This window comes from Schistocerca gregaria, chromosome 1 (genome assembly GCF_023897955.1).
Source record: "Schistocerca gregaria isolate iqSchGreg1 chromosome 1, iqSchGreg1.2, whole genome shotgun sequence".
In the NCBI taxonomy this organism is placed as follows: domain Eukaryota; kingdom Metazoa; phylum Arthropoda; class Insecta; order Orthoptera; family Acrididae; genus Schistocerca; species Schistocerca gregaria.
Window position 1 is genome coordinate 1003645882 of NC_064920.1, and position 24628 is coordinate 1003670509.

General features: G+C 39.6%; 1 protein-coding gene across 7 annotated transcripts in view; it reads right to left on the bottom strand.

Moving 5' to 3' along the window:
- The window catches only part of LOC126278569 (probable E3 ubiquitin-protein ligase HERC4), a 187323-nt gene that overhangs the window by 133724 nt on the left and 28971 nt on the right, over positions 1–24628 (bottom strand). For all 7 annotated transcript variants that reach the window (XM_049978801.1, XM_049978777.1, XM_049978827.1 and 4 more), the window contains exons 6-7: positions 7184–7345; positions 6269–6420 (exon numbers count right to left, since the gene is read on the bottom strand). In XM_049978801.1, the coding sequence (XP_049834758.1) occupies positions 6269–6420; positions 7184–7345 (314 nt within the window). The remainder of the gene's footprint in view (positions 1–6268; positions 6421–7183; positions 7346–24628) is intronic.

The window sequence follows — 24628 nt, forward strand, 5'->3', positions numbered from 1 at the left end:
ACACAATGAAAAGGAATACTAGTAATAGATCTACTTCTGAGGAAGAACACTGTTCGCAAGTCAAACATTTTTCGTTGTACCCGTCTGTAACTCAACACATCCTCAAGGCGGTGAGTAGCAATCTGTCCTCCCCACAGTGTTGTTATTGCACCATTTTTTTAAATAAAAAAGAACATGCATACTTTGAAGGTAACAAACTACACACACACACACACACACACACACACACACACACACACACACACACACTTTTAAGATTTTCTTGGGTATAAATGCTTAACATGTTGTTGTGGTCTTCAGTTCTGACTGGTTTGATGTAGCTCTCCATGCTACTCTATCCTGTGCAAGCCCCTTCATCGTCAGTTAACTACTACAACCTACATCCTTCAGAATCTGCTAAGTGTATTCACCTCTTGGTCTCCCTCTATGATCTTTACCCTCAACACTTCCCTCCAATACCAAATTGGTGATCCCTTGATACCTCAGAACATGTCCTGCCAACTGACCCCTTCTTCTAGTCAAATTCCTCTTCTCCCCAATTCTACCAGTACCTCCTCATTAGTTACGTGATCTACCCATCTAATCTTCAGCATTCTTCTGTAGCACCACACATTGAAAGCTTCTATTATCTTCTTGTCTAAACTAGTTATTGGCCATGTTTCACTTCCAGACTTTGCTACACTCTATACAAATACTTTTAGAAAAGACTTCCTGACACTTAAACCTACACTCGATGTTCACCAATTTCTCTTCTTCAGAAACGCTTTCCTTGCCATAGCCAGTCTACTTTTAATGTCCTCCCTGCTTTGAAAGTCATCAGTTATTTTGCTTCCCAAATAGCAAAACTCATTTACTAATCTAATTCCCTCGGCATCACCTGATTTAATTCGACAATATTCCATTATTCTCATTTTGCTTTTGTTGATGTTTGTCTTATATCCTTATAAATATACAAAATTTTTATAAATTATATAACTGCTTAACATACTGATGGGAAAAATGGAGGTGGGAGGAATCAGGCGAGCTTGAGGGAGTTGAAGGAAATCAAGGTGTCAAAATGATCTATAGCTTCTAGAGGGAATTTTTCACCCTACAACAGGGTGTGCACTAGTTTGAAACTTTCTGGCAGATTAAAACTGTGTGCTGCGATGGGACTGGAATCCAAAATCTTATTTATCATGAACATTTCTGTTATTGATTGAGCTGTCCAGGTACAACTGACTACTCGCCCTCATGACTTCACTTCTGACGTAGTATCTCCTACTTCCCAAACTCCGCATAAGCTCACCAGCATACCTTACTGAACAAGAACTCTGGAAGAAATGATACTGTTAAATGCTCAGCCAGCAAAGTACGCAGGAGAGCTTCCACAAAACATGGAAAAGCAGTAAAAATCAAACCTCTGACGGCGGGTCATAGCCATGCCTGGATAGCTCAATTCGTAACATCTTTACCCGCAAAATGCTAGGGTCCTGGTTTGAATGCTGGTCATGTAAACAATTTCAATCTGCCAGGAAGTTTCAATACATATCTTCAATATTAGAAAAAGTACAGATAGCTACGCATTGTAAAGCTGACCCACTGATTTTTGACAAAATCCTTCTTCAGCAAAGAAACAACACACACACATTCACACAAGCACCCACATCTCAAGCACACATGATGCCCGTCACTGGCAGCTCAAACAAGAATGCAACTGTCATGTGAACAGCAATCTGGACTGGGGCAGGGAAGGGGGAGAAATAGCAGGGTACGGGTGTGGGAGAAGGAACAATAATGCCTAACAGGGCACTCAGGGACTAGAGACAGCCAGGTGCAACGCTGAGAGGTGGGGTGTGGGAATGGGGATCAGAGACAGAGAGAAGCAGGGAAGGGAAAGGATGGGTGGGCACAATGGTAGAGGGCAGCACACAAAGATGGTGAGAGAATGCGAAAAGAGGTGACAGGGCGGGGGTTGTAAACTGTTGGGTGAAGAAAGTGAGGATAGTAGGTTACAATAGGCTGAGGCCAGGATAATTTCAAGAGCGGAGATAAGGTTACCTCCCATCTGTGCAGTTGAGAAAAGCTGGAGATGGTGAAGGAGGGAAGATCCAGATGATATGAGTTGTGAAGCAGTTGTTGTTAAATATGTATCTTGTAAGTTTTCCACTTTCAGCAACAATTTCCTCTTGCTCTACATTGCCTTCTTTTCTTATAGTACTCTATCCCTTTCAGACCCCCCACCCAAATTTGAAATGAAAATTTTGAAATAAATGCATTTTTGTAACTAAAAAAATATAGAATCATGGACCAATTGCTTAGAAAATTTTATTTTTTAATTTTGCAGTGATATCCATGAAAGCAATTACTGTCTTTTGACAAACACAAATAAATATTACACTTCAGACATCTTGTTCTCGTCCTCTTCTTGCAATTTCTTTGCCTGCACCAACGAGCTGAAGGCAAGTCATCAACAGTTGGCCAGTGACGAAAACCGTCTAGCTGCTTCTCATCACATGGTGTGTTTGCTGGTTTGTACTTTTTATGTCGTGGCTCTTAATCAGATTCGCTTTCATGTTCTTGTCCTGAAGAAGAAGAAATTAGCGCTTCCCCAATCACTTGTCAGAATCCAAGAAGATCTAAAGTGTTTTTCTTTTGTACTTTATTGGCTTCGCATTCAACTTTGTATTGTAACCAGGAACTGATGCAAGCCAAATCAAGTAAATGAAGCAAAACTTTTAAAGTTCACTTTTTTGTCTTCAAGGAAGTCCTGTAGGTCTCCATCATTTGATCGCAGAGGTCCACTCCTCCCACACACAGGTTGTACTTCACTACGACTGCAGGACATGGCACTAAGATGTACTTCTTTTCTGGTTTACTCCATCTCTCAACATTGCTTACAGGTTCACATCCTGTACAGGTAGAGGCAAGGGTCACAGCTTTTGAATCTTTCCACTGGACAATGACTATTTTATCATCGACCCTGCAGAATTCTTCCATATCTCATCTCTTCAGTCTTTTTTCTTCTGTCAGGTGAACTCTTTTCACTCTGTTTTTCATTATGGTTCCTGTTCCTTCCAGCCCTAGGTCAAGTAACTGTTGCAATAATGGCAAAGCTGTAAAATATCTGTCAAAATATAGTCTTGCACCTTGAGGTAATGTTTGAGCAAGGCGAAGTATTACAGATGGCCCAAGACCAAGGCGAACTTCTGGTAGAGGAGTTGATTTACCTTGATAAAATTCAAAATCAAGTACTAAACCTTTCGTTGATGCCAAAACAAAGCTCTTAATCCCCAAAGGGCGCGGTTTGTTTGGAACATAGTGAGACAATGTGCAGCGTCCAGTAAATGATACCATTTGCTCATCAATGGGATAACCATTTTCAGAGGGGCGTGGAAGTCTCAAACAAGCACTGCGTACAACATTAATTGCAGCTAGTACTTTCCACAAGCTATTAGTTTCTGATTCACGTGGAATGTTGTTAGTGTCCACAACATGCAGTGCTGTTCTGAGAGTGAAGAACCTGTCTCTACGCATACTATTTGCAATAGTTGGCATACGCAATGACTTCTGCCAGTACATACATGTACGAGGATATGTAATGCATCTTATAAGTACATGAATGCCATATAGATTTTTTATCTCTTGAGGATTTGTATGAAGCAACTTCCCTTTCTTCGAAAAGTAGTAACTGTTAGTGCAGTCAGATGCTAACTGGAAAAAATCTTCTGTGTAGTATTCACTGAAATGGCTCATTGGAGTTTTAATTCCCTGTCCTACCTCACTCTCTGAGTGCGCAAAAGTTTTGGAGGTGAATGGTCATTTTCTTCAAGTGGACAAACAACGATTTGTTTCCACTGTTTTTTGTTGTTTTTTTTTAAGAATTCTTTCTACTATGTTGACTGGGAAAACTGTCCTGAACTTCTGGAGCAACTGGTAGTATTGTTGCAGAAGCAATGTTACAATTTTCCTCCTCAGCAGAAAATTCAGACCTTTCTCCAAGTCTAGGTTTGATTGTTGTAAGAGTCCAAGTTGTATCTAACAATTTGTCATCACTACTGAAGACTTCCACTTCAGTCATCTAATATGGCTAGAATTTCCTCGTCAGTAAGCCCTAAAGTGAAACAAACAAATGAACTGTGAAAATAATACGTAAATACAATAGTAAAATGACTTATCTATTCTGTAATCTGTTCTGTATCTTAACCACAAACATCGACCGAAAATGACTATATGCCAGTAAAATAGTTCCAACACGCACAATCGTGCATGTCGAAGTTACAGTCATTGTAGCTATGAAAGTATTCAAATAATTTTGGCGGACATATTTTTATTTACGTCTGTACACCTTTCGGAATCTCAAACACATTTTTCCAAATGTCAAAACGCAATAAATAAGCACAATAAACATTTACCTCGACAGACGTGCTTCCGATCCACCATCTTGAAAATTACAAAAAATTAAGACACAATATCTCGCGTCTGTAATGAGATACCTATATAAATCGAGTTTTATACTAAACAGCGATTCCAGCGCACTCGTGTGACTTGGGACTCAACTGCATAGCAGAATAATATGATGCTGCAACGCAAATCAACAGCACCCACACAATTGTACATATTGGGTCTGAAAGGGCTATGCACATAATCCTTTGGAAGTCCAACAGTGTTCTCCCTGAGATATTCTGTTTTGTCCATTTCTGCTCTCTTTCATTTGGCAAAGAAACATCCAGTTCCAAGACCTAATGAATTTAGTAAACTTTTATTATTTATTCTTTTTATTCCATAGCATGATTATAATACTGTCTCAACACGAATCACACCATCAGATTAAAGCAGTCACATCAAAAACCAACTCTGCTGTAGTTTCTGCACAGCATTTTATGTGCGTATGACCATTAACCAGCAGTCTACACAAATGAATTCCACTGCCAAATTGTGGCCTAGAACAGAGCTGACCGCCTAGAAGTGACCACACAGCTGAACCCAACATGCTCAGTTTCGATAGCTGCTTCATAATCCACACCATATGTATCATTCTCCCACACCCCACTTCTCTGAGTTAAGTGGATTGGAATTATCCTTCTGACACGCCCCTCAACTCCGTAACCTTCCTGGCCTCTACCAGCTCCTTCCCGATACCCCCCTACACCCTTGCTCCAGTACCCTGACTTAACTCATCCTGCATCCACATCCTCTTCTCTGTAGTTTCCTTCGTCTGTTATTGTCTTGCCTCCCAATTACTCCTCCATGTCATTGAGGGCTGTACAGAACTCCAACTGTCTGTGGTCAGAATGAGATTGTTGGTGCCCATGAACATGTCACCCCTCCCTTCCAGCTTTCAGGCAGACTTCTACAATCCTCTCTCCTGCTCCCCATCTCCCTCTGCATGTGTACTAGAATGTATTCATCTGAAAGCTAAAAAAGTTATCATGTGAAGCAATGAATAAAACTGTTAGCTCTGTTACACAAAGTTATTGGTGTTACTTGTTGCTTCACATACATACATTCATTAGCTGCTGTCCAACTATCCATTTGCTGATGAATATTCAGATACTCAGAAAAGGGGGGGGGGGGGGAGCTGTGTTCAATCCTGCTTGTTTTCTTTTGACAACTTAGTGACTCTAGTATTTTGTGATTTGTTTCCTCAACTCCTTAAATTATTTACATTCTACCAGGAGTTTCTACTGATTTATGTAATAATGAAGTAGTTCACAAGTACCTCTTGTAACAGTAACTGGTCGTTAGTAAACTTTACACAAGTAGCCTGCAGTTGCTGCTTCAACCATTTGGTGTGTGATATGACTTGTTCCACACCCCAAAAGACTCTCCTTTTGATGAGATGAGTGAACAGATGAATGGACAGTTGTTCAAAGAGCTCAAAATACTGACTGCTGTTTGTCAGTACAGACTAAGTATTCTGAAGAATAAAGCAACTTCCTGTTTAACTGCATTTCACACATCACTTCATGTAGAAGATTCCAAAATGATGACGGCTTTATACACCCACCTGTTCAATTTAGATGAGAAGACAATGTGACCAACAAACAATTTCTGGAAGCTTTACTTTCTCTCTGTGTAGCGCTTACACGTACATTACACAATGTTAATTTATAAATAATGTATTGCAATTATAGTCAACAACAATTTCAATCTCTCATGGATTCTGTGGGAAAGCTCAATCAGTGCTATAAAGTTTTTGCCACTCAACGTAATCAAGCAGTCCAATATCTGAACTGTTGCTATGAAAACTATTCTCAGCAACTGAGCAGAAGTTTTCAAAACTTACCTTTGTTAAAAAGACAGAAAAATCCTCTCCACATGCTATATACTTTACTTTCGCAGAGCGCAATGTTTTCAGCTGCGTTGGATACAATTTATTGATATCGTCATTTAAACCAAGTTGACCAAAAACATTTTTTCCCCACCCATACACAGCTCCTGGAAAAGGACAGTGCAGAAATGTATAAGTAAAGAGCAATAACAGCACCAAAACATTTTCATGTACAGTGGACACAGTCTATTATGAAACAAGTTCCTTTCCTTGTGCTGAACACTTAACTAAGGTCCTGCTCAGTAACCATTAATTTTGTTTCTCAGTGCATGATAATGTTGGCTGGATGAAGACATATCTGCCAACCATAATGAGCAGCATTAAATTAGTTATCTCTGAATAAATATATGTATTAAAATGGACACCTCTAGGTGTTAAATCTCAATAAGTTAAACTAAAACTAAAACATGAGAATCTGACTACTGCTCTTAAAGCGTGATCTACCAACCAAACAAAAATATCTGGAGCAGTCCTTAGAAATGCACAAGACTTTAAAATGCAGACGAATCACTAATTGTCACAATTTTCTGAAAGTCCTTCATCACCATCGCAGTAAAGCTGGAGAACAGAAAGAAGGGTGGTGAAGGTCTTTATATAAGGTCTTGTACATAAGAATAATTATTACTCATGTTTTCCAATGCCTTTGCTTCTAAGTGTAACTTTCCCCAGTCATTTGCACATCTCCTCCTTGTATCATGTATCAAATGGCTGTTACAGCCCTTATGATATGAAATACATAAAAATGACATACAGTACCACTGAAATTTTGTCAGGCTCTAGACTTAAAAATTCTTCATACTGAAATAGTACTTAAACTAAGTGTAAAGAAAAGCCTTTTTTCACAGAAATCAGCATATTACACAAACATACCTGACTTTGAAACAGCAAAACTGTGATTTCCACCACATGCAATAATGGCAATAGGAATTCCCATTAATGATCTTACCAAACAAGGTCTTGTTTCTTTGGAAACACTTGATCCAAGACCGAGCTGGCCGTATTCATTACAACCCCAGGCATAGAGTTCACCATCTGTGAAATAGAAGAAAAATAAATCAGAAATATAGAAAGTAAAACCAAAATATTTCTGTGACACTCTAAACAAACACATAATAATGACATTAGCAAATATTCCTTTCCTAAAATGCAAAACATGATGATTACAGTTTGGTCTTTGATACCTATATCCTACATCCTGATATGAACTTGTTTCTTGCTCCTTATATTAAAAAAAAAAATACTGAGTAATTTTTACATTTGAGTGTGTGACATGACCCAGTGTGTAATAGTAGCAGATGGACAAGTGATAGATACAGAGTGTAAATGAACAAATAGTGTATGATGGAAGCTACAGATTGAGTGTTGAGTGTGACAATACAACAACAGGACACGCGCGCGCGCGCGCGCGCCCACACACACACACACACACACACACACACACACACACACACACACACACACACACACACACACACAGAGAGAGAGAGAGAGAGAGAGAGAGAGAGAGAGAGAGAGAGAGATTACAGTCAATAACACACACAGCCTACACTAAGGAGATACAGCAATGTTGGTGTGAGGAAAGGTTTGGTTGAGGAGGGGAAAAAAGAAACAAGAGTAAAGGAACATCACAATGGAAGAAGAAGAGCTGTGCATCATGTACTGACTATTTGAAGTATCTTCACCAACAACAAATACTGGTGCTAACTGCGCAAGATGTCAACAGCTAGGGGGTGGGGTAAGCATATACCCTCCAAAAAGCAGTGCAGGTAGTCTTTAACTGATGGGCACAGACATTGCTTGTGTGAACTCGGGTGTCTACTACATTATTATTGAATATATTAAAAACAAAGATTCCAAGACTTACCAAGTGGGGAAGCGCCGGTAGATAGGCACAATGAATAAAACACACAAACACACACACAGAATTTCGAGCTTTCGCAACCAGCGGCTGCTTCGTCAGGAAAGAGGGAAGGCAAAGGAAAGATGAAAGGATGTGGGTTTTAAGGGAGAGGGTAAGGAGTCATTCCCATCCCGGGAGCGGAAAGACTTACCTTAGGGGGAAAAAAGGATCTATTATTGAAAATATACAATGGAGAGACCTAGAAAGAGACTGCCACATGCAAGCTACATAAATAATATAAACATTAAGGCTTCACTACTCTGTTACAATAAACTAATGAGAGGAATAGTGGTTGCTGAAACAACTTATTACAAACATGCTGGATCCATGCAATATTAAACTTTATAATGAGCCATACATACAATAAAAAATAAGAAAAAGTCTTGCTTTTCACAAAATAAAGTATAAATTTATGATAAAGTGAAAAAATTCTTCAGTGAAAGAAGATATAATCAAGCAAAAGACATTGTATATTAAAAACGAAGATTCCAAGACTTACCAAGCGGGAAAGCACCGGTAGACAGGCACAATAAAGTAACACACAAACACACACACACAAAATTTTGAGCTTTCGCAACCGGTAGTTGCTTCGTCAGGTAAAAGGGAAGGAGAAGGAAAGATGAAAGGATGTGGGTTTTAAGGGAGAGGGTAAGGAGTCATTACAATCCCGGGAGCGGAAAGACTTACCTTAGGGGGAGAAAAGGGTAGGTCTATACTCGCACGCACGCATGCAGACACACACACACACACACACACACACACACACACACACACACACACACAAGCAGACATATTTAAAGGCAAAGAGTTTGGGCAGAGACTTCAGTCGAGGCGGAAGTGCAGAGGCAAAGATGATGTTGAATGACCGGTGAGGTATGAGTGGTGGCAACTTGAAATTACCGGAGATTGAGGCCTGGTGGATAACGAGAAGAGAGGATATATTGAAGGGCAAGTTCCCATCTCTGGAGTTCGGATAGGTTGGTGTTGGTGGGAAGTATCCAGATAACCCGGACGGCGTAACACTGTGCCAAGATGTGCTGGCTGTGCACCAAGGCATGTTTAGCCACAGGGTGATCCTCATTACCAACAAACACTGTCTGCCTGTATCCATTCATGCGAATGGACAGTTTGTTGCTGGTCATTCCCACATAGAAAGTGTCACAGTGTAGGCAGTTCAGTTGGTAAATCACGTGGGTGCTTTCACACGTGGCTCTGCCTTTGATCGTGTACACCTTCCGGGTTACAGGACAGTAGTAGGTGGTGGTGGGAGGGTGCATAGGACAGGTTTTACACCAGGGGCGGTTACAAGGGTAGGAGCCAGAGGGTAGGGAAGGTGGTTTGGGGATTTCATACGGATGAACCAAGAGGTTACGAAGGTTAGGTGGACGGCGGAAAGACACTGGATTTGGATTGTGTGTGTGTGTGTGTGTGTGTGTGTGTGTGTGTGTGTGTGTGTGTGTGTGTGTGCGCTAGTATATACCTACCTTTTTTCCCCCTAAGGTAAGTCTTTCCGCTCCCGGGATTGGAATGACTCCTTACCCTCTCCCTTAAAACCCACATCCTTTCATCTTTCCTTCTCCTTCCCTCTTACCTGACGTAGCAACCGCCGGTTGCGAAAGCTTGAAATGTTGTGTGTGTGTGTGTGTGTGTGTGTGTGTGTGTGTGTGTGTGTGTGTGTGTGTGTGTTGTTTTATTGTGCCTGTCTACCAGCACTTTCCCGCTTGGTAAGTCTTGGAATCTTTGTTTTTAATATATTTTTCCCATGTGGAAGTTTCTTTCTATTTTATTTATATCAAAAAACATTGTATGTCGTTAATGCAACTAAACTTATGTTCGTGTGTGTACATTCTATCTTTGATGAAGGCCTTGTTAGCCGAGAGCTCATTTTCTGACAATCTTTTTGTTGTGCCTATCTGTGACTCAGCATCTCTGCTATATGGTGAGTAGCAACTATCCTTTTCATGATATTAACACTAATAAATGCTTTCACACAGTAATTTTATGCACTGATACATTAAAGTTTATGTATTTTATTCCTAACAAATCTACTCCGAGTGAAAATTCAAGTAATCTTGTGGGATTTCATTGACATTATGAAATTAATAATCATCATGTCACCTGCAAAGAAACTTTCTAATCCTTTTATGAGTAATGCAAACTACTGTTCCCATTTTTTTGTTTTCGCAGTAAGTTCAGTGGTAATCACAGTGTTCCCATTTCCAGCTTGTGCTGCCATCTCTGTTATCATGTGATAATTGCATGTAGTTTGTCCACTGGCATGCAGAAGCTATTGTATGTCTACATCTTTAGTCAATCAATGCAGAGGCGCCATTTCTGAGTGAAACGGGGCCATTATTTGGACCACAACCACTTATTTTATATTCTGTGCTTTTCTTATGTGTCTTAGGTGACTACTGTTACATTTTTCTACTTTTGTATTTAGCAAGGAGGCAGTATATGTCTCTATTTATCTGGAAGTTTTCTTTGTAAACCACTGAAATACTACAACATAAGTTAGTGGGAACTATTTATCACAATGAAATGTGTGTGATGTGTAAGTAGCATGGCTGTGAAATTGGGACTGTATTTATTGTGTCTTTCTCATTGTTCAAAATGGCTGGACTGACACCACAAGAAACAATGCGAGTTTTGCACTCCTTACCACACAATGCAGAAGATTCAGATTTTGCTGCTGACTCCAATTCTGATGAAGGCATTGATTCAGTTTGAATGAAATTATTGATAACATTATTGTACCACGTGATGATAAGATTTCCATTTGACAACAGAAGCGGGTGAAATTGAAAAAAAATGTCTCCTTGTCATGCTGGTATATCTAACTAAACTCCAATAAGGGCTGAGTCCATATTTTCTCACAGTGTTAATACATGGAGTGAGGATGTTTCTTATTCTAAAAATCTTCCAGTGAAATTAAAAGAAAGCCCTGAAAATCAGTCTGATAATAAAATAATATATTTTCAGTCTTTATTTACAGGAGTTCTATTGCTACACATTTGCAATCAGATGAATCTATATGCAAAACAAGGAAGATGTTTAGTGAAGTCAGAGAGGAAACAAGTAAAGTAACTTCTGGCTGGCAGGACATCATCATTCCTGAGGTAAAATCTTTTATTTGAACGCTTATTTTGATGGATATACATCAACTTCCACAATCTGGAAATTGTTGAAGTAGTGTCCTGTTCTTGGTGTGGTGACAAAGCACTGATACAAAGATACTGCTGAAAATCTGCATGGCAATGACAACAGCATGTGTGTCAGAAAGGGATGACCAGGATATAACAAGCTACTCAAAATCCGACCTGTCATCAGTGCTATAACAAAGAAGCTGTGTTAAGTGTACACACCTCCTGTTTTGACATTTCAGAAAAGTATGATGTCTTTCAAAGGACACTCAACAATAAAACAATGTATGCCAATGAAAGCAGTCAAGTGTAGCTGCAGTACATGGTGCTTACCTCATGCAATGACTGGGTGCATAATTAACTATGACATCTACACTGGAAAAGAAGACAATTATGATAGATCTGAATTTTCACTGGGTGAACACATAGTGCTTACCCTAATAGATACAATGGTTGGAAGTAAAAGGTTGGTAACATCCAATAATTATTTTACAATGTATCAAATAATGGAAGCCTACAGTCTCATGGACTTTAGGGCATTACTACTGTTCACTCCAACACAAAGGATCTGCCAGCCATGCTGAAAAAAATTCAAAACTTAGCACAGGAGAATAGGAATTTGCTGTCAGATCATGTGTTGCAGCAGTTAAGTGGCAGGATAGTAAACTTGTGTGTATACTATCAGATTATCTGAATACCAAAAACACAACTACTGTCTTCAGAACAAATACAGATGGTACCGGTAGTGAAATGTTCTGCCCTCAGCCTGTGGCAGAGTACAATAAAACAATAGAAAATGATAGATTCAATCACCTGTGAGAACGGTATTCTTTAATTTGTTGTTCACTTAAGTGGTGGCACACAATGTTTTTCTTTTTAGAAGATTTGGCAGTTCCTGTATCTGACGGCCTTGGGGGAGCCAGTCCTGACAAAACTTTACCATCTGGTGAGCAAGATGTATGAAACAGACGAAATACCCTCAGACTTCAAGAAGAATATAATAATTCCAATCCCAAAGAAAGCAGGTGATGACAGATGTGAAAATTACCAAACTATCAGTTTAATAAGTCACAGCTGCAAAATACTGACACGAATTCTTTACAGACGAATGGAAAAACTGGTAGAAGCGGACCTTGCGGAAGATCAGTTTGGATTCCGCAGAAATGTTGGAACACGTGAGGCAATACTAACCTTACGACTTATCTTAGAAGAAAGATTAAGAAAAGGCAAACCTACGTTTCTAGCATTTGTAGACTTAGAGAAAGCTTTTGACAATGTTGACTGGAATACTCTTTTTCAAATTCTAAAGGTGGCAGGGGTAAAATACAGGGAGCGTAAGGCTATTTACAATTTGTACAGAAACCAGATGGCAGTTATAAGAGTCGAGGGACATGAAAGGGAAGCAATGGTTGGGAAGGGAGTAAGACAGGGTTGTAGCCTCTCCCCGATGTTATTCAATCTGTATATTGAGCAAGCAGTAAAGGAAACAAAAGAAAAATTCGGAGTAGGTAATAAATCCATAGAGAAGAAATAAAAACTTTGAGGTTCGCTGATGACATTGTAATTCTGTCAGAGACAGCAAAGGACTTGGAAGAGCAGTTGAACGGAATGGACAGTGTCTTGAAAGAGGGTATAAGATGAACATTAACAAAAGCAAAACGAGGATAATGGAATGTAGTCAAATTAAATCGGGTGATGCTTAGGGAATTAGATTAGGAAATGAGACACTTAAAGTAGTAAAGGAGTTTTGCTATTTAGGGAGTAAAATAACTGATGATGGTCGAAGTAGAGAGGATATAAAATGTAGACTGGCAATGGCAAGGAAAGAGTTCCTGAAGAAGAGAAATTAGTTAACATCGAGTACAGATTTAATGGTCAGGAAGTCGTTTCTGAAAGTATTTGTATGGAGTCTAGCCATGTATGGAAGTGAAACATGGACAATAACTAGTTTGGACAAGAAGAGAATAGAAGCTTTCGAAATGTGGTGCTATAGAAGAATGCTGAAGATTAGATGGGTAGATCACATAACTAATGAGGAGGTATTGAATGGAATTGGGGAGAAGAGGAATTTGTGGCACAACTTGACAAAAAGAAGGGACCAGTTGGTAGGACATGTTTTGAGGCATCAAGGGATCACAAATTTAGCATTGGGGGGCAGCGTGGAGGGTAAAAATCGTAGAGGGAGACCAAGAGATGAATACACTAAGCAGATTCAGAAGGATGTAGGTTGCAGTACATACTGGGAGATGAAGAAGCTTGCACAGGATAGAGTAGCATGGAGAGCTGCATCAAACCAGTCTCAGTACTGAAGACCACAACAACAACAGTGTAATCTCTCACTTTCAAGATCTGAAATTGATTTTATGAGTGCCAATGAAGTACTCATACGAAATCCACAGTTTCTGTAAATAATTTGGTCACAAAATTGGAAAGATGTACATCTTAGTTTTGCAGATAAAACTGACTCACTGACAGACTGACTGTGATTCTCACAAAAGCTTCAATTATTACATTGCTGAAGCCCACTTTTCGTAATTACTTGAAAATGAAACATGACTCAGGAATCACTATAGGAATGAATCATTTTACATCATTTTTCCACATTTACACTCTTATAAAAAAAATATTTAAAACTGTTATGGCATATTCTGCGTCACGTCTCGGGTTAACTTATAGTTCTTCGGTACATCATTTTATTGTCTCTGGCAAAGTTGCCTCTTTGTTAACCATAATTTCTCCCTTGTAAGAAAAGAAACATGAATAAAAACACAAAAAATAACTTAAATCTAGAAAAGAAGCACCACAACAGGCAGAGTTTAAAAAGAATGGGTTTTCTATTATTAAGATTATTTCTTTTCTTTCTCAGACATTATGTCTGGTTAAAAGTGGAAAGTAACGCGGACCTTGATCAAGTATGACTTCCTTTTAACTGTACGGTATATGTTACATTGCATTTAGGAACTTTCGGGTAATTGAACATGTATCAATAATTACAGATTTCTGTAGTTGTATATATAAGTTTGGATGTAGCTGTACTGCGTTGATGTACTGGTGGATATTGTGTGGTATGACTCCTGTAATTGAGAGTATAATTGGTATAATGTCAACTTTATCCTGATGCCACATATCCTTGATTTCCTCTGCCAGTTGCATGTATTTTTCAATTTTTTCTCCTGTTTTCTTCTGTATATTTGTTGTATTGGGTATGGATATTTCGATTAGTTGCGTTAATTTCTTCTTTTTGTTGGTGAGTATGAAATCAGGTTTGTTATGTGGTGTTGTTTTAATTGTTATAATGGTTCTGTTCCAGTATAATTTGTATTCATCATTCTCCAGTACATTTTGTGGTGCATACTTGTATGAGGGAACGTGTTGTTTTATTAGTTTATGTTGTATGGCAAGTTGTTGATGTATTATTTTTGTTACATTGTTATATTTTCTGGTGTGTTCTGTTTTTGTTACTATTGTACATCCACTTGTGATGTGACCTACTGTTTCTATTTGTTGTTTGCAAAGTTTGCCTTTATGTGTTGTGGTATTGGGATCTTTAATAATATGCTTGCTGTAATATCTGGTGTTTACTGTTTGATCCTGTATTGCGATCATGAATACTTCCGTCTCACTGTATATATTGCCTTTTCTTAACCATGTGTTGGATGCGTCTTGTTCGATGTGTGGCCGTGTTAGATGATACGGGTGCTTGCCATGTAGTGTATTCATTTTCCAATTTACTTTCTTCGTATCTGTTGATGTTATGTAATCTAATGGGTTGTAAAAGCGGATATGAAATTGCAATGGTGTAGCTGATGTATTTATATGAGTAATTGCTTTGTGTATTTTGCTTGTTTCTGCTCGTTCTATGAAGAATTTTCTTAAATTGTCTACCTGTCCATAATGTAGGTTTTTTATGTTGATAAATCCTCTTCCTTTCTGCTTAATGTGAATCTTTCTGTTGCTGAATGTATGTGATGTATTCTATATTTGTGGCATTGTGATAGTGTAAGTGTATTGAGTGCTTCTAGGTCTGTGTTACTCCATTTCACGACTCCAAATGAGTAGGTCAATATTGGTATAGCATAAGTATTTATAGCTTTTGTTTTGTTTCTTGCTGTCAATTCTGTTTTCAGTATTTTTGTTAGTCTTTGTCTATATTTTTCCTTTTAGTTCTTCTTTAATATTTGTATTATCTATTCCAATTTTTTGTCTGTATCCTAGTTATTTTTAGACGTCTTTTTTTTCCATCGCTTCTATACAGTCGCTGTGGTTATCCAATATGTAATCTTCCTGTTTAGTGTGAATTCCCTTGACTATGCTATTTTTCTTACATTTGTCTGTTCCAAAAGGCATATTTACATCATTTCTGAATACTTCTGTTATCTTTAGTAATTGGTTGGGTTGTTGATTTGTTTCTGCCAGTAGTTTTAGATCATCCATGTATAGCAAATGTGTGATTTTGTGTCGGTTTGTTCCAGTAATATTGTATCCATAATTTGTATTATTTTACATGTTGGATAGTGGGTTCAGAGCAAGGCAGAACCACGAAGGACTTACTGAGTCTCCTTGGTATATTCCACGCTTCACCTATATTGGCTGTCATGTGATATTATTTGAATCTGTTTGGATATTAAGTGTGGTTTTCCAATTTTTCATTACTATGTTTAGGAACTGTATCAATTTAGGACCTGCTTTGTATATTTCCAATATTTGTAGTAACCATGAGTGGGGTAAACTATCAAAAGCTTTTTGGTAATCAATGTATGTGTAGTGTAGCGACCTTTGTTTAGTTTTAGCCTTGTGTGTCACCTCTGCATCTATTATCAGTTGCTCATTACATCCTCGTACTCCTTTGCAACAGCCTTTTTGTTCTTCATTTATAATTTTGTTCTGTGTTGTACGTGTCATTAATTTCTGTGTAATGACGGAAGTTAATATTTTGTATATTGTTGGTAGGCATGTTATGGGGGCGATATTTAGCTGGGTTTGCTGTGTCTGCTTGATCTTTATGTTTCAGATAAGTTATTCCATGTGTAAGTGTATTAGGAAATGTTTATCGGTCTGCAATGTAACTGTTAAATAATTTATATTAAAAACAAAGATTCCAAGACTTACCAAGCGGGAAAGTGCCGGCAGACAGGCACAATGAACAAAACACACACACACACACACACACACACACACACACACACACACACACACACACACACACACACACACACAAAGAATTTTCATTATGACAGCTGCCACCCATTCCATATCAAACGGTCCCTTCCCTACAGCCTAGGCCTTTGTGGCAAACGAATCTGCTCCAGTCCTGAATCCCTCGACCATTACACCAACAACCTGAAAACAGCTTTTGCATCCCGCAACTACCCTCCCGACCTGGTACAGAAGCAGATAACCAGAGCCACTTCCTCATCCCCCCAAAACCCAGAACCTCTCACAGAAGAACCCCAAAAGTGCCCCACTTGTGACAGGATACTTCCCGGGACTGGACCAGACTATGAATGTGGCTCTTCAGCAGGGATACGACTTCCTAAAATCCTGCCCCGAAATGAGATCCATCCTTCATGAAATCCTCCCCACTCCACCAAGAGTGTCTTTCCGCCGTCCACCTAACCTTCGTAACCTCTTGGTTCATCCGTATGAAATCCCCAAACCACCTTCCCTACCCTTTGGCTCCTACCCTTGCAACCGCCCCCGGTGTAAAACCTGTCCTATGCACCCTCCCACCACCCCCTACTCCAGTCCTGTAACCCGGAAGGTGTACACGATCAAAGGGAGAGCCACGTGTGAAAGCACCCACGTGATTTACCAACTGACCTGCCTACACCGTGACGCTTTCTACGTGGGAATGACCAGCAACAAACTGTCCATTCGCATGAATGGACACAGGCAGACAGTGTTTGTTGGTAATGAGGATCATGCTGTGGCTAAACATGCCTTGGTGCTCGGCCAGCACATCTTGGCACAGTGTTACACCATCCGAGTTATCTGGATACTTCCCACCAACACCAACCTATCCGAACTCCGGAGATGGGAACTCGCCCTTCAGCATATCCTCTCTTCTCGATATCCGCCAGGCCTCAACCTCCACTAATTTCAAGTTGCCGCCGCTTATACCTCACCTGTCTTTCAACAACTTCTTTGCCTCTGTACTTCCGCCTCGACTGACATCTCTGCCCTTACTCTTTGCCTTTAAATATGTCTGCTTGTGTCTGTGTATGTGAGGATGGGTATGGTGTGTGTGTGTGTGTGTGTGTGTGTGTGTGTGTGTGTGTGTGTGTGTGCGCGCGAGTGTACACCTGTCCTTTTTCCCCCTAAGGGAAGTCTTTCCGCTCCCGGGATTGGAATGACTCCTTACCCTCTCCCTTACAACCCACATCCTTTCGTCTTTCCCTCTTTCCTGAAGAAGCAACCATCGGTTGCGTAAGCTACTAATTCTGTGTGTGTGTGTGTGTGTGTGTGTGTGTGTGTGTGTGTGTGTGTGTGTGTGTGTGTGTGTTTGTTCATTGTGCCTGTCTGCCGGCGCTTTCCCACTTGGTAAGTCTTGGAATCTTTGTTTTTAATATATTTTTCCCATGTGGAAGTTTCTTTCTATTTTATTTACATCATCATACATTAAATAATTTAGTTAGATGTGAATGTGTTGAGGTGAACTTCTTTAGCCAGAAATTTGCTATTTTATCTTTTCCAGGGGCTTTCCAATTGTGAGTAGAATTAATTGCTTGGGTGACTTCATGTTGCAAAATTATCACATCAGGCATTTGTGGTATCATCTTGTATGTGTCTGTTTCTGCTTGAATCCACCGTGCATGCCTGTTATGATGTACCGGGTTTGACCATATGTTGCTCCAGAAGTGGGTTGGTTGGTTTGGGGGAAGAGACCAAACAGCGAGGTCATCGGTCTCATCAGGTTAGGAAGGAAGTCTGCTGCGCCCTTTCAGAGGAACCATCCCGGCATTTGCCTGGAGCGATTTAGGGAAATCACAGAAAACCTAAATCAGGATGGCCGGGCGCGGGATTGAACCGTCGTCCTCCCATGCTCCAGAAGTGTTCCATGTCTATTATGTTTGGTGGATTGTCTATTTTAATGTGTGTGTTATCTACTGTCTGGTAAAAGTTCTTTTGGTTTGTGTTTAATGTTTGGTTTTGTTTCCTTCTATTTTCACTTTTTTTGTGTCTTCTACGTTGTTTGGACAATGCTTGTAATTTCTGCTTCTTTTCATCTAATTGCTCTATCGCTTCTTGTTGTGAGATTTTACCTAACCTTTTTCGTTTTTTGTCAGACATTTCATTTCTTATAAATTGTTTTAGCTGTCTGATGTCTTTTCTCAGTTTTTCTATTCTGATCTGTAGCCTGTGTTGTCATGCTGATTTTGTAGGTTTCCTCTGTGTGTTGGTTGGTTCTGATCTCTGATTAATGTGTATATTTAGTGTAGTGAGTGCTCCTATATAAACCAGTAGTTGTAACTCTTCCATAATTGTATTTTCATTTATTTTGTTGTGTATGATTGTGTTGATAGTAGATGTTGTTGTTTCGACTTGTGGGTTATTTGGTGGTCTATGCAAGAATGGTCAATGTCTGTATTTGTGTCTTTGTATTCTATATATGTCAGCTGAAATTTTTCTTCTATATCTAACATGTGTGTCACTTCGTGTTCTATTTGTGCTTGTTCTGGTGGCTGTCTTAAGATTTCATTTTCCTCTGATTGTTTAATTGATGTGTGTTGTTCTTTGTTTGTTTGCTCTGGGATGTTTGAGTCCATTACTGTATTTTCTTCTTCTTGTGATTGCACATTATTTTGTTCCAGTATTTGTTGTACTTGTTATTTGATGTTTTCTAATTCTGACTGAGGTATCCTGTTATTTTTGATTATTGGATGGATCTGATCAGCTAGTCGTCGTTCTGTTAAAAATTTTAATTCTGGGTATCTGGTAATAAATGTTCTGTATACTTGTGATCTGTATCCAGTTGTGTTGGTTCCTAAGTTTGATGCTTGGTAGTAACAGTACATGAGGTGTCGGTTAACTTCATCTGAGCATCTCATCCTCTGTCTTTGTCTTCCTTCTAGAGTTGTTGCAGGAAGCGTATCCTGCAAAACATCTCTATTTGGATTTAAATCATTTTCCGTGTGACTAGCAGTGTCGTTACCATTGTGGACGGGCATAGAGCTCAAGCGTCGTCCCCGACCATGACAGCGCTTGTCCGAGGCTTCATTAGTTCTGTCCTGAACCAACTAATCACACTAAAAGGGGGGTTAGCCCTATTAGTGGTTTGTTCTTTTTGCCGCCTTTTACGACTGGCAGAACATACCGGAGGCCTATTCTTTTCCTGGGCCACCAGGGGTTTTATTATCATTATCATCATCATCATCATCATCATCATCATCATCATCATCATCATCTCCCTAACACTGCAACCTAAAGCTAATCACACTGATATGGAAAACGACTAAGCACAAAATTCCACAATAAATGCCTACACTCTTTCATTAAACACTTTGAAGGGACTTACGCAATACTGTACAAAAGTAACAGAGTAGAACAGAGCAAAAGTGTGTGAACATCTTAATGTTGTAAAGAAACATTGTAATAATGATGATTTAACGTGTGTTCTTGGAAAGGTATTTGACATGAAAGGTATTTGACATAAAAACCGTGATAAGTGCCCAGGATGCTGATATTGTTTCATCCACCTCATTGGAACACATTTCTAACTATGTCAACACATATCAGTGCTTTCATTCATGTGTCATGAAGTTATATCGGATAGGTAATATACAGGGTGATTCAAAAAATGTTTACAAGCTGACATGACACATTAGGCATACACCAAAAATCAGCAACCACATATGAACTGGGGGTAATGAACACCCGAGAGGGCACTACGTTTATGAGAGAGCATTGCTATACAAAGACGAGCAGCTCGGTAGCTCAGATGGTAGAGCACTTGCTTGCGAAAGGCAAAGGTCCTGAGTTCAAGTCTCGGTCGGGCACACAGTTTTAATCTGCCAGGAAGTTTCATTTCAGCGCACACTCCGCTGCAGGGTGAAAATCTCATTCTGATTCCAAACAGTTTTCATATAAAAGGACTTATCTTATAAATGCAAATTAAGTTGCAGATCAATCAGTTCCATCTGTACAAGCACAGGGATGATTTCAACTGAAATGGCAAATGGACTCGAAAACAGATTGGCAGTTTTGTCAGAACATTTAGAAAAGTATGCTTGTAATTCTTTCAAGGTCACAATGACTTCAACAGACTTCATGTTTCCTTTAACACCACTGAGCTTGGGAAACTGGACTGTTTTGTTTTGTTTTGTTTTGTTTCTGCCAGAATAGTCCCTCCTACAATGCAAGTTTCTTTACAAATACATCCCGGTCAGATCAGAAATAAGTTGCTTCTCACCTTGCTGTTGGCAGTGTGCAGTTACGTTCACTCAAAATGTTACATCTGCAATCCATTTGGATGTTCTGATCTCTGTTCCTGCAATCCTCCTTCATTCATAAATTTAACAATTGGATGTTTTAAATCAAAAAAGCATTCCAATTATGCCCCTTGACTGAACTAACATACTTTGTTATAACTAAATATATAATGTCTTCAAACTTTTCATTCAATTCTGTATGAAACTTTTGCATCTGGCAGTGGAATAATGTATGCTGTTTCAGAAATTTTACTATTTGCACCACCAATTTCTTCATGGGCTCCTCGCCAGTAGATTTAACACAAAATGCTTCTTGGTACAGCGAACAATGAATGCCATATGTCAATCATTGTAATCTTTTGCTCTCTCATTGTCAACTAAATCATTCAATTCTTTCTGCATTGTATTGTAATGTCATTCACTGGCAAATCTGCAGTACCTGTCAATTATGTGACTACATAATAGATATTTAGAATTCCCGCCACACCATTCTGTCATTCTCATTCAGTTTTAAAGGCTTGTGGTGATAGATCACTAGACTGACACTCTTTTTGTGCAAAAACCCACTGGACCTGTGAACTAACCAGAAAAAATAGTGAAGGGTAAACAGCACTGACACGATTCCGCTGAATTGAAGAGTGTCAAGCTGATCGAAAAATGAAGCACTCTCAATGCCATATTACATACTTCTGAGAAGGGCTGAGCGAAGCTAAGACAGGCCAACCCTCATCCTGCACAAGGGGGTCACTTGCAATCTGACATGCCTTGACCACCCCTGAATTATAGAATGTAAATAGGAAACTTGTTGACATTTTCCTCTGCAAAATCTAATATCTTTGGTGCAAAAGTTGCAAAGCATAGACATTTAAGAGTTCTGTAACAAGTGATTCCCACATCATGCTCTTAACAGTAAAACATCAAAGAATTCCATTAAATATTTAATTGTATAGATAAAAAATGTACTCTCCAAGTGGTAGCAAAACACACACAAAAAAGACAGTTGTAATTGACAAGTTTTCAGGAAATTCACCCAAACCGTGGGTCAGGGAGACTTACCGTACAGGATGAGAAGGAAAGACTGATAGTTGAGGACAGCATTGGATGAGATTTGAAAACCTGAGAGCTTAATTGTGGAAGACAGGTAGTATACAGACAGAGATTAGTGCTTAAACATCACGCACAAGTTAATGAGAGTGAAAAGCTAAATGCATTGTACATAACAGAGACGGAGGGGGAGGTGAAAAACAGACAGGAAAGATAATGAAAGATATAGAAAACTAAAATGGAGTGAAGCAAAGAGTAGTTACAGTGAAGAAATGCTGAAATGGAAGAAATTAACATAAATTAAGGCCAGGTGGGTAGCAAGAATCAAGGACGCATTGAAGTGCTAGTTCCCACCTTCGGAGTTCTGAGAAACTGGTGTCTGGGGGAAGAATCCAGATGGCACTTGTGGTGGAACAAGCGCCAAGGTCATGAATGTTATGTTGTAAAGCATGCTCTGCAACAGGATAGTGCAAGATACCAGTATACACCCTCTGCCTATGCCCTTTCATCCTAATTGATAATTTGGTGGTAGTCATGCCAATGTAGAAGGCCAAACAGTTTTTACATAATAGCTGGTGTATGACAGGGCGTTTCGCAAGTGGCTCTCTCACTGATAGTATATGTTTTGTCAGTTACAGGACTATTATATATGGTGGTAGGAGGGTGCATTGAGTACGTCTTGCAGTGGGGGCGGTCACAGGTAGGAGCCATAGGGTAGGGAAATGGGTGTAGAGGGAGCATAGGGTCTGACAAAAATATTGGAGAGATCGGGAGGGCGACGGAAAGTTATTCTAGGTGTGGAGGGCAAAATTTCAGACAGAATGGACTTCACTTCAGGGCATGATTTTAGGAAGTCATGGCTCTGTTGAAGTAGTTGATTAACACATTCCAGACCAGGATAATACTGAGCCACCAATGGTGTGCTCCGAAGGTTTTTGTGGAGGGATCAGCAATACCATAGGATAGGATGTGATGCCCCGGAAAATCTGCTTTTTAACTAGGCTGGTGGGATAATTACACACAGTGAAGACTGAGGTGAGAATGGTGGTTTATTGTTGTAAAGAGTCTGCATCCAAACAAATACGTTTGCCTCAGATGCCAAGGTTGTATGGGAGGGATCATCTGACACGGAAAGGATGGCAACTGTCAAAAGGTATGTACTGTTTTTTGTTGGTAGGTTTAATGTGGACAGAAGTGTGTAGCTGGCCTTTGATGAGGACAAGATCAACATCAAGTGAAGTGGCATGGGATTTGGAATAGGATCATGTGAAATTTATTGGGAGAAGGTATTAAGAGATTCCACGAATTTTAGCAGGTCAGGCTCACCATGAGCCCATATGGTAAAGATGTCATCAATGTATCTAAACCAAACCAGGGGGCTGAAGACCAACAGATATCCCAGGAAAGCGCCCTCAAAGCAACCCACGAAAAGGTTGGCATAAGGAAGGAGCCATTCTGGTTCCCATGGTCGTACCCCTGATTTGTTTGTATCTCTGCCCCTCAAAGATGAAGTAGTTTTTGGTAAGATTAAATTTGGTTCAGGTGAGTAGGAAGGATGTCACAGATCTGGAATCAGGTGGGCACTGAATGAGGAAATATTCAGCAGCAGACAGACCATGTATGTGGGGGTTGTTTATGTAGAGGTAGGTGACGTTAATGGTGACAAGCAAGATGTGTGGTGGGAGTGGGACAGACACAGATTTCAGACGATCTAGGAAATGGTTGGTATCTTTGATGTAGGAGGGGAGTCTTTGTACTATGGGTTGCAGGTGTTGATCAAGTAAGGCTAATAAATGTTTGGTGAGCACTTTGAAGCTAGCAACTATAGGCCAGGATGATTGGGTTTGTGGATCTTAGGAAAAAGCTATAAGGTGGGGGTGCATGTGTTTGGTGAGGTGAGAATTTCTGTGGATTGAGGTGTCGTCCTTGTGAGGGGCTTGAGGTTTCAAGGAGGGACTGCAAGTCAATTTGAATCACAGGGGATGTGATCTTGATCTCTTCCGAAACATCAAACATTTTTCTTTAGGAAAAAAGCCTCGATTCTTCACTAATTAAGTTCAATGACAGATCACTGAATATGCATGGCCAAGTGTTGAAACTCAATATTAGCCAAATAAATTAAATCTCATTTCACAACTAAAACAAACAGGCAAAAAAAAGCAATAAGTGACAACGCTTTCTTTTTAACTGTATTTCTTCCATCCGCGTGAGATACAGGTAAAACTGTAGTGCTATCACTTGTTTCATCTGTAATAATGATTTGCTAATGTTGAGAACTTGCACTATGGTTCAGAGTCCACATTAAACTATTGCCCCTCTTGCCCCCCCCCCCCCCCCCCAAAACACACACACAAAAAGAAGAAGAACAAGAAGAAGAAGAAGAAGAAGAAGAAGAAGAGAGATAAATGGGCTGAGTCAGTCAATTAATAAGGTCAGCAGAAGGCAAGGGCATACCATTTCCAATAAGACCACATCCAGTAAAGCTCTGTGACATTCAAACTAACCTTCAGGCTGAAGACAGTTTAAACTATATTTTCAGAAACTTCTTAGCAGATTAAAAATGTATGCCAGCTTGGAACACAAAGCAGGATCTTTGCCTTTCACAGGCAACTGCTCTAAGACTGAGTTATCCAGGAGTGACATGACCGTTCTTGATAAATTCACTTCTTCCAGTATCTTTCTCCTACTTCACAAATTTCATGGAGTGTTCCTGCATATATTGCATGGAGTGTTCCTGCATATATTGTAGAACTAGAATTCCTGGAAGGAGGACACTGTCATCCAATCTGACTTACAATTT